The sequence below is a fragment of the Vicia villosa genome, linkage group LG4 (assembly GCF_029867415.1).
Source record: "Vicia villosa cultivar HV-30 ecotype Madison, WI linkage group LG4, Vvil1.0, whole genome shotgun sequence".
In the NCBI taxonomy this organism is placed as follows: domain Eukaryota; kingdom Viridiplantae; phylum Streptophyta; class Magnoliopsida; order Fabales; family Fabaceae; genus Vicia; species Vicia villosa.
In genome coordinates, this window is record NC_081183.1 from 120,347,451 (window position 1) to 120,361,716 (window position 14,266).

Sequence of the window (14,266 nt, forward strand, 5' to 3'; positions counted from 1 at the left end):
ACGCCTACAATTATCCTCCGGTGTCGGTCTAATAATGCTAGGAATAAGAAATTCATAAATCGCATTAAAATTTTCTTTTTATCCATATAGTAGTGTGTATGATTATCAAATCTTGGATTAGTTGGAAACATAACAAATAAGGTAAATAGTTTGGATTTGTGAGATTTACAAAGGTATCTGATGCTCGGAAAATTGAAGACAAACTAAAAAATACTTGGTTTGGATTTGGGCAGGGCATTTATAGCGGACATGTTAAGGACTGTAACATTGCAGTAAGATCTTCATATCTTTTGCTCCATCTTATTGTGATCTAGCTGTTACAGTGGTATGGAAGCCGTAGGTTGTCTACAGATAACAATGTTTATATGCGCTGGTTTATCAATTGAAAGTAATTATGGATATGTCTCCTTAAGGGTGTATATGTTCTGTCAGGTGTGGTAGGTCTTTTGCTTTTGGTTTAGAATTGCAAAACATTTTGTTTGGTTCTTTGCCATTTCCTTAGATTAATATATTTCCTTTGCTGTTCAAAAAATTCGGTTTGACATGGGTCTTCTGTTTTTCCTATTGTTCTATAGTTTCAAAAGGTGTAACGCTTATAATCTAACACTAAATACAGAAAACAAATATATTGTGAACTCAACCCAGCATTCAACTGCATATTCCTTTTTCAACAGTTTATATCTTCATGAGTTACCTTAATCGAGTATCTCAATTCTCTTATCGCAACACTTTTGACCATGACACCAACGAATGGATATCATGCAGAACATAAATCATCTTTTTTATTATCTTTTCCTTACATTACTCAGACTTTTTGTTAAAAGCTGCTGCAGTTGTTATCTTTATGGGTACGTGATTTGGAACATAAACAATATGAACTATATTAAGATTGTGCAAAACTACGCAACTGGTATCTTTCAAAAATATAACAAAAAAGACTAAATAGGTGTAAGTTATAATCTACTAATCCAATCACCAAAAGATACTAGCCCAAAAAAGAAATTCACCAAAAAAAATACGGTATATATAGCACTCTTCCAATGAGATTTGAAAAACCCATACAAAAACTATTGATCAAATAGACAGATCAGAACTGAGCTCCCATATTAAGAATGTTGCATTTCTCCTATACCTGAAATCAAATAGAGGAGAGAAAACAATTACTTATTAATTGGATTAGCCACTTGAAGTAACAATTACAGAGTAAAAACAAATTGAAACCAAAATTGATTTTCCCTTCACCCTAATCATATGAAACAAACTTAGATTGGTTGTCACTTTTGAGACCTCTTCACTCCACCATTGTTTTCCTCTAAAGTCCCTTCAAATAATACTTTAACCACTCTTAAATAATGCTTCAAATGAATTAACAACGCCACAAAATATTATATTTACTAATATCACCATATTATTCATAACACATAAACACCAATCCTTGCTTTGGCTGTCACAACTCAGGCATTTTGGATATAATGATTTTGGGGTATCCATATGTTAGAGGTGGATCCAATTTTGTTTACTATGTAGCTGCAAATTAATTAATAATTTTTTTTTAACCAGGATTTAAAAGCCAAAGTCTTTAAACTAGTTTGATCTAATTTTTAAAATCAGTTTTCGGGTATATCAGGCATAAACCAGTTTAGAATAAAAGCTGATCAGGGAACTGGTTCTGAACAAAACCAGTTTGTCAAACACCGATCCAGCTCTGGAGGAGGAAATCTGGATAAGTCTTGAAATTCAATCCATAAATCTGGTTTAATTATGGTCGGTCATGTAGACAAAATAAGCTTAATAGCTTGAAGCAGAACAAACCTGTAAATGATTTAACCGGGACAAGATTTAACACAGCTTTGGTAGAAAGCTCAATCTTGAGGTTTCATTGCAGGGAAGAGAAGAACCTCCTGTCAAGAGAAGGTCAGAAGATTATAAGATATTGCCAAAATAAAGTGAGAATTCAGACAGAGGCAGAGAAAAAAGAGAAAGAACCTTAATATTTTGGGAGTCGGTCAATAACATGGTCAACCTATCAATACCCAAACCCCAACCACCGGTTGGTGGCAAACCATACTCCAAAGCGGTACAAAATGTCTCGTCTAAGGCCATTGCTTCATCATCACCTGATTGCCGATCCTGATATACAAAACAAATAAAATTAATACTATTATTCAAAGAAAATGGCTAACTGATTAAGCATTATTACTTTTATGCCTCGGTATCATATCTTATTACCTTGAGTTGCTCAGCAAATCTTTGTCGTTGTACCACAGGGTCATTCAATTCAGTATACGCATTGCATATCTGAAAAATAACAAAAACATTTATCAGAAGTCAGAGGCATGAATCCCTTTTTATAAAACATCAATCACCCAAACAACATGATATTACCTCATGTTTGTTAACAAACAACTCAAAACGTTCTGTCAAGCCAGGTTTTGATCTGTGCCACTTAGCCAACGGACTCATTATCTCAGGATGGTTTATGATGAATGTAGGATTGACACATGTTTCCTCCAAAAAGTGCCCGACAAGCTGCAATACAACATGAACAACAGTTAAATTCATTTTCTCCACACTACTACTTAGGGTTTGCTACATACATGAATTAAACAATGCTAAAATGGCTTGTCATGAATCATAGATGGACTATTCCACACTGAATATTTCTTAAAAAACAAACTATCTAGGGATCACTATCTGATCCCACCCTAGATTTGGTAAAAGTTTAAAGAAAAATCATGTATAGTACAAAAAGGAATACAAAGCCTAATTAGAGGGAACCCCTGATAGGATACAGGAAAGAAGTAGAATAACTATAAGTGCACACTTTTAAAACTGAACTACACTACACTTTTGTTAAGTGATTTTGTCATCGGACAAAACTTATTTAAAGCTTGACTAAACAAGCAAACACTTTATTCTCATAAAATTTTGTTACAGATCATTAACTAATTAGAATCAGAAGAGTTCTAAACTGGTAAAAAAAATTACACACTGCAATTTGTTTACAAAAACTAAAATGTCTCTGATTTTGTCCTCTTATCCATAACTACTCAAGTCTGTCAAATAAACACAGAAAAAAGTTACTGACGTCTTATCTAGGTTTTATTTGTTTATTATCTGTATCATACCTAAAATCAAGAGTATGTATAACATAAAAAATAACAGTCCCAAAACTAAAATGTCATTGCCACAAAGAAAAAGAATATATAATCAACTTTTACATAAAAGGAAAAATAATAAATAAGGGACATATACCCAAAAAGGTGAGGGATTAAAGGAAATGATTTACCTTATCCAACAAGCGAGTAGTTGTTTCAGGAGGGGGACATTTGATTTCGTACTTCAAGCAGGCATTCTTCAGATATTGATTAGTTTCCTCACTTGCCAAGTCTTTGGGAATACTGAGGCCAGCAATCTGCTCTAATCCTTCAATCATGTCAATCCTTCTGCAACAGTAAAAAAAACCAAATCAATAATTCAAAAAAATTATAGGATATTAATGATTACCAGTGACAAAAATACACACCACGCACCTGAATGGTGGAGTAAAGTCAATTTCAATAGGATCTTTATCAATCCCGTTTGCATGATACTTGATTTTGTAGCTGCCATTTGTAAGTTCCTTGACCATACCTATTAAATGGTTTGAACATGAGATTAGTAGAAATTCAAACTAAAATATTCATAGAAATACTGTGGCATTTAAAGACCAAGTAAATGCTCACCACTCAACATGTTCTCAGTTATCTCCATTACGTCATTGTAGTCCATATAAGCCATATAGAACTCACAGGTAGTAAACTCAGGATTGTGAGTCAAATCTATACCCTCATTCCTAAATTGCTTCCCAATTTCATAAACACGGTCAAGCCCACCTACAACCAACTCCTTGAGATAGAGTTCTGGAGCAATTCTCATGAATAATCTCATGTTAAGGTCGTTATGATGAGTTACAAATGGCTTAGCAGCAGCACCACCAGCAATCATATTCATCATAGGTGTTTCAACCTAAGAGTGGTTGAAAAGTAGGTGAAGTGGAGGGAAAGAAATCAAAGGAATCCAACATAAGAATATTCAAGGCACAGAACAAACCTCTAAGAAATCAAGCTTGTCCAGGAACGACCTAATGTAAGAAATGATTTTAGACCTAGTCTTGAATATTTCTCGAACCTCTGGATTAATCATCAAATCCAAATGGCGTAACCGATATCTAGTTTCCTATTAGAAAAGATAATTAATAGAATAAATCAAAAATGTTATCAGTCCAAAAAATGATAAAATATATATTTTTTGATAGAAAGAAAACCGGAGATAATGCAAAAGAAACTCAGTTCATCATCTACAGACGAAGATTAATCAAAACATATATATTATACATAACAGAAAAATGCTGGAGAATTCCACTTTATCTTTCAATATATGAAAAATGAACATAAAAATAAAGATGCAACCTTCAGAGTTGCAATATAGTGCTTCCTTGAACATTCATACCGGCACATGCCAAAGTCATTTGATATCAATTAGCATTAAATCAACAGTGTGATTCACTTTACTCTGGTTGTAAATATGTTTGTTTGATTATGACTTGAAATCAATATTGCAAACAAGTTTTTTTTTAATTACCAAGTATGAGAACTGTGTGCCTATGTAATAATTTTCATTTAGGCAGGGCCGCTAGAAAGTTGCCCGCCAATAAATGATTCCACAGAAATCAATTTAATTGATTCATGTCACTATCACCAAATACCTCATACCTGGCAAGTTGCAATTACGTAAATTCATAAAGGTGAATGATAGGAATCAACTTAGTATTCTAGGAAATAAACAAATAACAATAATGCTGAGCAAATATTCTGTTTGTATTCAATAGTGGCTAGAGTTCAAATGGGATCTAGCTTCAAGAATTACAACAGATTAGGGCAAATAAGAAAGTCTGCAGAAAAAAAGAAATAAAAAAGAGAGGCTCTTCGAGAGGCCTTTGCTCTCCTAGGTGGGAATTCCACTTCAGTACTAGTCTGCCTCCACTACTGCTACAGGCACTATATTTATTCTAAAACCTAGGATGATACTCCTATCAGAGGCTGCCAGCTGTCTGACAGCTGTGACAGCCCATGTGCTCCCTAAAGCACTAACTGTCCTTCATTCTGTTTTGTCTTTTCCTGACATAGAATTTGCCATACCTACCAATTCCCTCCCCTTGAAGACTATCCTTGTCCTCAAGGATAAAATCTGGAAATTCTTCCTTCAACTTGCTAGCTACTTCCCAGGAATTTTCAAACTCTGGCAGATTTGCCCATTTCACCAACATTTCCCTCTCACCTTGTCCATTTAGCCTCTCATCAATAACCCTCTCTGGAAGAGGCTCCAACTGCCAATCCTCATTCATACATGAGGGCAAGGGTTGTGGCAACATTGAGGGAGCAACTGCCTTCTTCAGCAAGGAAACATGAAAGACAGGATGCACCTTGGTATCTTCAGGTAGCTTGAGTTCATAAGCTACAGCTCCCACCCTCTTGATTATCTCATATGGGCCATAGTACCTTGGGCTCAGCTTCTGATTAATTCTCTTAGCCAACTTTTTCATCTTATAAGGTTGAATTTTCAGAAATACCATATCTCCTTCCTCATACTCTACCTCCCTTCTGTGCTTGTTGGCTTGATTCCTCATGACATCCTGGGCCCTGCACAACTGCTCCTTCAACTCTTTGATCATGATATTCCTTTCAGCTGTTAGTCTATTCACTTCATCCACAGCTGACAGTGGAGCATCTCCTCTGATTAACACAGGTGGTGGCCTTCCATAGAGAGCTTCAAAAGGTGTAATCTTGAGTGAAGCATGATAATTGGTATTGTACCAATATTCTGCCCATGTTAACCATTTTGGCCATTGCTTAGGTTTCTGCCCTGTTACACATCTCAAGTAAGTCTCCAAACATCTGTTAACCACTTCTGTTTGGCCATCAGACTGAGGGTGGTAAGCACTGCTGTATTTCAACTGTGTCCCAGCTTGCTTGAACAATTCTGACCAGAACTGACTTAGAAAGATCTGGTCCCTATCTGACACAATTGATGTTGGAAACCCATGAAGCCTTACCACTTCCTTAATGAAAATCTCAGCAATGCTCTTAGCATTATAAGGATGACTAATAGGGAAAAAATGGGCATACTTAGTCAATCTATCCACTACTACAAACACAGTATCCACTCCTTGTACCTTGGGTAGTCCTCCAATGAAATCCATGGAGATATCACTCCAAATCTGAGTGGGAATGGGCAATGGTTGCAGCAAACCCCCTGGGGACAGGGTTTGGTATTTATTTCTTTGGCAAACCTCACAAGACTGCACATAAGCCTGTATTTGTCTCCTCATTCCTTCCCAATACACCACACTAGCAATCCTCTTGTAGGTTCTTAAATGCCCAGAGTGTCCTCCTACAGCTGTGTCATGAAACTCCCTAAGGATCCAAGAAATCCTGGAAGAATTTCTTGGAATTACCACCCTGCCTTCATGGAACAACCTTCCTCCTTTCAACTGAAAACCCTTCTGACTATGAGGGTCAGTTATCAGCTGCTGAACTATCTCCCTTAACTTCTCATCTTGCTGAACCTCCTCCTCCAATCCTTCCCATACTTCACTCTGCACTGTGGTGATGTGCCCACATTGCATCTGCCTGGAGAGTGAGTCTGCAGCACTATTCTCCTTACCAGGTTTATACTTGACTTCAAAGTCATAACCTAGCAATTTTGACAACCACTTTTGTTGCTCTTCTCCCATGATCCTCTGCTCAGTGATGTGTTTTAAACTCTTTTGGTCAGTATAGATCTTGAAGTGCCTTCCCAACAAATATGGTCTCCACTTCTGTATAGCAATCACTATAGCCATTAATTCTCTCTCATAAACTGACTTGCCCTGGGCTCTGTCAGATAAAGTTTGGCTCATATAAGATATTGGTTTTCCTCTCTGCATCAACACAGCTCCAATACCCTTGCCAGAAGCATCTGCCTCTATCACAAATTCTTCTTCAAAATCAGGCATGGCTAGCACTGGTACAGTGGTCATTGCTTTCTTTAACTCCTCAAAAGCTACTTGTGCTTCACTTCCCCAGTTAAAGTTGTCTTTCTTTAGTAATTGAATCAAAGGCCAAGCAATCTTGCTATAATTTTTAACAAATTTCCTGTAGTAACCAGTAATCCCCAAGAATCCTCTTAACCCTTTTAAATTCTTAGGAACTGGCCATTTTACCATGTCTTCCACCTTCTTAGGATCAGCAGCCACTCCTCTACCAGAAATTAAATGCCCTAGGTATTCCACCTGATCCTGCCCAAAAGAACACTTCTTTCTATTGGCAAACAACTTGTGGTTCCTTAACACTTCCAGAACCACAGATAAGTGCTCCTTATGTTCCTCCTTGCTCCTGCTGTAGATCAGTATATCATCAAAAAATACTAAGCAGAATTTCCTCAAATAAGGCCTGAGTACCTCATTCATGAGGGATTGGAAGGTGGATGGTGCATTAGATAATCCAAAGGGCATCACCAAGTACTCATAATGCCCTTCATGAGTCCTGAATGCTGTCTTGGGAATGTCTTCATCTCTCATTCTTATTTGGTGATAACCTGATTTCAAATCTAACTTTGAAAAGATGGTTGCCCCTCCCAACTCATCTAATAGCTCTTCAATGATTGGTATGGGAAATTTGTTAGGTATAGTAATCTTGTTTAAAGCTCTATAATCAGTGCAAAACCTCCATCCTCCATCCTTCTTTTTCACTAGCAATACAGGGCTTGAGAAAGGGCTAGTGCTATGTCTAATCACCCCTGCTTGCAGCATCTCTCCCACAATTTTCTCAATCTCATTCTTTTGATAAAAAGGGTATCTATAAGGCCTGAGATTTGGTATAGCAGTACCTGGTTTAAGAGTGATGGCATGGTCATGCTCCCTCATTGGTGGCAGTCCAGGAGGAAGATGGAACACATCTTCATATTCTGCCAACAATCCCTTCCATTCTGCATGCCCTACTGCTATATCTCCCTCCCCTTCTTGGACAACCTCCACTAGCAGGCCTCTTCCTTCATTGTTCAAAGCCTTCATCATCTCCTTCATTGAAGCTTGTTTGGTACTCAGCACAGGATCGCCAAATATCCAATGCTCATTGCCCTCCTGATTCCATTTAATCATTAGTACACTGAAATTTGCTTCAATGTTGCCCAAGCTAGCTAACCAATCTAACCCCAACACCAGTTCAGCCCCTCCTAACTCCATTAGGAAAAAATGTTGAGTGTAATCAACACCTTGCACATTAAACTCTAACCCTTCACAAATGCCTTGATGCTTAACCCTCTCTCCATTCCCCATCTCAATCACATAGGGTGCAGTCTCCTTTAGAGGTAAGCCCAGTTGTGCTACTAGCCTTGCATCAATGAAGTTGCTGGATGCTCCTGAGTCAATTAGGGTAATTAGTTTCTGCCCTTGAATAGTTGCCCATACTTTGAAGGCTCTATTAGAAGTATAACCCTGTCTGCTTTGCATTGACAGTTGCAAGGTTTTGAATTCCAACACTTCTTCTACATTCTCCTCAGTTTGAGTGCTTACTCCAAGAGGTTCTCCTTCTTCATCACTACTGATCTCACATAACTTAAAACTCATATGCTTAAATTTGCATATGTGTTCTCTACTCCATTTGTCACCACATTTAAAGCACAGACCCTTCTTGCTTCTTTCTTCCAACTCAGCAGGATTCAACCTCCTCCCTTTGTGCTTTTCTCCCCCACTCCCCTTTTCTCCTTCCTTCCTAGCACCTCCCTCTCCTAACTCCCTGTTTTTGAACACTCCCTTCTCCTTCCATGAGCTCCCTTTCCTTAGGCACACCTCATTCTTTTCCTCTATCAAGAGAGCTCTATCCATGAGGTCAGACAGTCCTTGACTCTCATAAAGCTTCAGTTCAGCTTGAATCTCCTCTTTCAATCCATTCAAAAAAATGGAATCCAGCATTATCCTTTCCTCCCTCCTTAGAGGAGCTACCAGCCTCTCAAACTTCTCCATATACTCCACTACAGTCCCTCTTTGTTTCAAACTTAGTAAGGGACCCATAGGATTCTGCAACATGCCTGGCTGAAACCTTCTCAACACAGCCATTTTAAACTCCTCCCAAGTTCGTAATGGTGCTTGCTCTTCCCACCATTGGTACCAGTTTAGAGCTTTTTCCTCCAAGGCTAACACTACTGCATCCAGCTTGTCACGCACCCGTATCCCATTCAACTGGAAATATCTCTCCACACGCACCAACCATCCAAAAGCATCTTCTCCCTTAAAGATTGGAATCTCCAATCTTCTTCTGTTTCCTAAGAATCTGGAGCCATTGCCCCCACCATAGCGTCGATTCCCTAGGCGAGAATCGTGCGACACTCCGCTTCTTTCGCTTCCTTCTCCATCACCATACTCGTCATCGTTCTCGTGTCTTGAACGGTGCCTGCTAGGTCGTTCATGAATCAGCTGTCGTATTTGTTCTATCGTGACATGAGGCCTTTCTTGCTGCTCTAAAACCAGTTGCCTGATTTGTTCTACTGTCCCTTCCATGTGACTCATCCTCTGTTCCACCAATTCCACTCTATTTTCCATGTTGCTTCTAGTGTGAACCATCCAACACAGAAAAAGAACCAAGGCTCTAGATACCAAATTGATAGGAATCAACTTAGTATTCTAGGAAATAAACAAATAACAATAATGCTGAGCAAATATTCTGTTTGTATTCAATAGTGGCTAGAGTTCAAATGGGATCTAGCTTCAAGAATTACAACAGATTAGGGCAAATAAGAAAGTCTGCAGAAAAAAAGAAATAAAAAAGAGAGGCTCTTCGAGAGGCCTTTGCTCTCCTAGGTGGGAATTCCACTTCAGTACTAGTCTGCCTCCACTACTGCTACAGGCACTATATTTATTCTAAAACCTAGGATGATACTCCTATCAGAGGCTGCCAGCTGTCTGACAGCTGTGACAGCCCATGTGCTCCCTAAAGCATTAACTGTCCTTCATTCTGTTTTGTCTTTTCCTGACATAGAATTTGCCATACCTACCAGTGAACAATAAAAAATAGAAATAAAACAGAAGCCCGCCAACTATAAGAATTGAATGTAAAAATAATATGTACTTCAGGTCATCAACTATACATTTGAAAAAGAAAACACACAATGCATCCCCCATTCTAAGTGCTAACCACCAATGGAGGAGGGGAATGGCATTCTAACATTTAATAGGATAGTATCTACCAAGTTATCACACTCAAATTTGTTTAGAGAATAGATAGTATATGACAGCTTGAGCAATGAAAATGTCTAAGACAGCATTTCATGCCATAATACCTGATCTTTCAAAATGTAAGCTTCAGGATTCCTGGTACTTCCTGGTACCCATGCATTTTTCTGTATATCATTAAAAAAAGTAAGGATGTCATTGTATAGTTATTATTGGTCGTCAAACAGCAACAAACGTAAAGGAATATTCCTGACCTTCACATTTGAATTATCAGCGGCAGCTGCAGATTTCTGTCTTGGCATCATATGCAAACAATGAGACAGTGCCACAAAAGTTTTGGGGAAAATACTAAGCTCTCCCTTCTTGCTTTTGCCTGAGCAATTAAACAACGGAAACCTTTAAAACAATATTATAATTCAGAATACAATACTAGAGAAAAAATCCTGACTATGGAACATCAAATTGGAAAATATTGGGCCAATTAGTAGGATTTAAAAAAACGTAAGTGTATGTGACCTCCAAAACACTTTGAAGTGGTTTCTAATTGTCTCATGAATGGTAATGATGTTCAGTCTGAAGATAGAATAATTTAATAATATGCAAATTATCCTAGTAGGACTTATCTCTTAATTTACTCCTATTAGCAAAGACCTAATCCATTTCTAAAATTATAAAAATAAAAACCAAATTCTCCTTGTTGCAAGTACTTATTGTCTAAGTCAGAGAATTGCAGACAGACTTTATATGGAAGAGAGACAAAGTAGTATATAGCATCACAAACCTGGAAACCCTGTGATGCCAACAATATCACCACGCTTAACATTAGAATGGAATTTGGAAAACTCAGCCTCATTCAAGTCCGATTTTCTACATAGAAGATATATTAGTTGTTTCTGATTTAAGTTATACACGAAAAACATAACGAAAATATCTGATCTAAAGTAAGGGGAAAATAGATACATTTAAGAAAGAACTACAAAAAACAGCATCACAACTTGAAAAACCAAATCACTAGTTCTATGTAAGCCGACACTAAAAGTAACAAGAGTCAAAATATATTTATGAAAAGATCTTGATATATTGTAAGGGGGAAAATAGATACATTTAAGAGAGAACTAAAAAACCACGAAAAAACAGCTTCGCAACTTTAAAAACCAAATCGCTAGTTTTAAGTAAGACGAACATTTAAGTAACAAGAGTAGAGATATATTATTTATTCCTTATAACTTTAGCACCAGGTTCTGAACTAAAATTATTTTAAGATCTAAGAGGATAAGAAGGTTCCAAAAGAGAAAATAAAATGTATCGCAAAACACATTTGGCCTCATTATTTCACTCAAAAAACCCTAACAGGATATTAGAAGACCTTAAGTATGCTCTATCTGTGTTTCATTTTGTTGATCTGATCATTCTGTTGCTGTTTTTCTGCTTTGGTGTGTGCTCTATTTTTTGCTTGTTTAAATATAAAGTTTGAAATCCAAACTTTTACGTTAAATGGTGTCATATTATTTACGTGTCATTTACCGGATTTTTTAATCATTTTTTATTTTACATAATCTAAAGAATCAAGTCTGGATTCTTCAAGGGTACCTTAGTCTATTTTACAACAACAAAAAATAGCAACCATGGTCTAGTAAGTGGCATATGCTAACTTATGACAACACTTTGTAACAGCATAATCTCTCCATGTGCATGTGCAACTTTGAAGAAAACAAAAATGGGTACCTTGCATCAGCCATAACCTGAACCTTAAAACCACCACCATGCAGGTCATAAAAGACAAGCTTTGCACCAGAGGCACGTTTGTGCATGATTCGGCCTAAATTACAGAAAAACTATTAGAATCAACAAATATATCAACACAATCAACCACCAAATTCAAAAACAAAAACAAAGAAACTAATGCCTACCAGCCAAAGACACAGAAACATCCTCAAGGTGTTGCCCGTCGCTTAAACCTTCATATTCCTTGATATATTGTTCAATAGACACAGTGACATGGAATTTGTGTGGATACGGGTTTCTCCCTTCTGCTTTTTCAGTCGCAAAATGCTTTAGCCTATTCTCCAGGTATTGCTGCAGCAAAACAAAACCCAAGTAAACAAAAAAGTTCATCAACCAGACTATAGCTGAAATAACATCTCTAAAACATTGCAGTAAGAAAAGATAAGAGTAATACCGTTGGATCCATATCTTCATCATCAGCAGCCGCAGGTTTGTTCTCTTTGACACTTAGTGTTTCAAGAGCCTGTAGAGACATTAACATTAACATTGACATTAATATTTCATATATAAATATAAATTTCCAGAAACTGAAACCAATAAAAAAATAAAATCACACAAAACTCCACTAAAATATACAGAAACTAAACTTCAGAAATTAAATATACAAATTTCACCACCAATTAAGGGTAACTAACAGTACCAATTGTTTACACTATATATAAAATATAAATTTTCAGAAACTAAAATCAACACACAGAAACTAAATTTCACAAAACAGAAACTACATTTCACCGCTAATCGAAGGTCACATTATCAATTGATCAAAGCTACTACTGATAAATGGATATAAGATATACCTTTCTAGCTTTCTCCTCTTCTTTTTTCTTCAAAGCCTCTTCTCTCTGCTTGTTCTTGAGTTCACGTTTCAGTGCACTGTAAACCAAAAAAACGATGAATTTGGAAAAATTAAAACATGAAAAAATCGACAGATGTGGTGATGGTGAAATCGATTTAGCGATGAGAGCAAATGTTAGAAGTGCTTACTTTTTGCTTATGTTTTCGCCGGTGGCGTTGGCCGGAGGGTCTAAGGGAGGTTGTTCCATTGGAAGGAGAGGATTTGGATGAGAGAGCAGTGAGAGAGATGGTATCTAGGGTTTTAGAAAACGGCGGCGCTTGTGTGTTTTATGCGTGTAGTGGAACGTTTCGGTTTTAAGTAATAATCGATTATTGTATATTTGATTAAAATTAATTTTGTTTAGGCTAAATGTATAGGTGATAAACCGTTTAAGTCGGTCGTGTAAAAGTTCACAAAAAAAAATGGCGTGGAGTGAGGCTGTCATATTTGAGAGTGCGGGTATAAAATTATGTTTTTCCCGCAAAAAATTGTGATTGGGGCAGGGAAGGCCAGTAAGCATTGAACATTTTCGGTCTAAAAATGGTAAAATTGTATAAAAAACCCGAAGAAAATGGAATAGGACAGAGTTGACACATTAAATAAAGAGAGCATAAAACTTTACCCCATCTCGCAAAAAACTTCAAGCAAAACGAGTGTGTCTGATGGATCGTGTCTGTTTTACCACTCGTAGAATTTAATGAAGATACTTTTTATTTTATTTTCAAAAAAAAGTGTATTATTTTCTGCTACAAGCTTGCATGTAATTGTGAAAAATCCCTAAAAAAATCACATCAATTAGTTACTTTTTAAGTTTAAATTTTAGGTTCTTCCAAAAATAATAGAGGAAAGACATATAGTCTTCTAGTAATTGGCATATGCTAACTTAGGGCATTAATGTTGTATCTAAATGTTGTTTTGAATTTAGAAACTAATGTTTCGAATGTTGTTTTGAATATGAAATTAAAATTGAATTCAATATGAAATGTTGGTTAAAAAAATAAATTATATACCAATAGTGCATACAATAATTATGTTGCAGAGTTTGCTCCTGTATTTAGATAATTTTTTCGATTGTGTTCGAGTTGGCGGCATGTACTACATAATCTTACCGTTTTGTTTGTCATGTTCATTTTAATTCGAATATGCGTGCAATTAGGGCAGTTCTTTTTCTTCTTTCGCGTATGCTCATTGTGTCAAACAATGTCTCATTGATAAGTAGGCTAATGATTCTCATTTTCTACTATTAAGAAGTTATCGTCGTACACATTAAATACGTTTATGACTTTGAAAATGGGGGATAGATGTTTGGAAAGATCTTGGCAAGCATGTGAACATGTCGCTATGACATAGGAGCAAAGTGTACGAAAGACATGAAATTTTCTACAATCGCACCAACC

General features: G+C 36.7%; 1 protein-coding gene across 1 annotated transcript; it reads right to left on the reverse strand.

Annotated features, from left to right (window-relative positions):
• Nucleotides 1-856: 856 nt before the first annotated feature.
• LOC131595116 (lysine--tRNA ligase) lies at nucleotides 857-13,197 on the reverse strand. Its single transcript, XM_058867388.1, has 17 exons — nucleotides 13,019-13,197; nucleotides 12,832-12,907; nucleotides 12,429-12,497; nucleotides 12,160-12,325; nucleotides 11,975-12,068; nucleotides 11,031-11,116; nucleotides 10,504-10,622; nucleotides 10,357-10,416; nucleotides 4,093-4,218; nucleotides 3,726-4,008; nucleotides 3,534-3,633; nucleotides 3,290-3,446; nucleotides 2,386-2,529; nucleotides 2,230-2,298; nucleotides 1,987-2,130; nucleotides 1,813-1,901; nucleotides 857-1,132 (listed from the first exon to the last, which is right to left on the reverse strand). The coding sequence occupies exons 1-16, from the start codon at nucleotides 13,075-13,077 to the stop codon at nucleotides 1,863-1,865; spliced, it is 1,791 nt and encodes a 596-aa protein (XP_058723371.1). The 5' UTR covers nucleotides 13,078-13,197; the 3' UTR covers nucleotides 857-1,132; nucleotides 1,813-1,862.
• Nucleotides 13,198-14,266: the final 1,069 nt, after the last annotated feature.

What these genes read in the sequence shown, in the direction of transcription:
- LOC131595116 (XM_058867388.1), bottom strand. Translation starts at nt 13,077, where the DNA reads ATGGAACAACCTCCCTTAGACCCTCCGGCCAACGCCACCGGCGAAAAC. An exon ending in AAGAGGAGAAAGCTAGAAAG is followed by an intron (nt 12,498 to 12,831) that starts GTATATCTTATA and finishes ATGTCTCTACAG; the next exon opens with GCTCTTGAAACACTAAGTGT. An exon ending in ACAAGCTTGATTTCTTAGAG is followed by an intron (nt 4,009 to 4,092) that starts GTTTGTTCTGTG and finishes AACCACTCTTAG; the next exon opens with GTTGAAACACCTATGATGAA.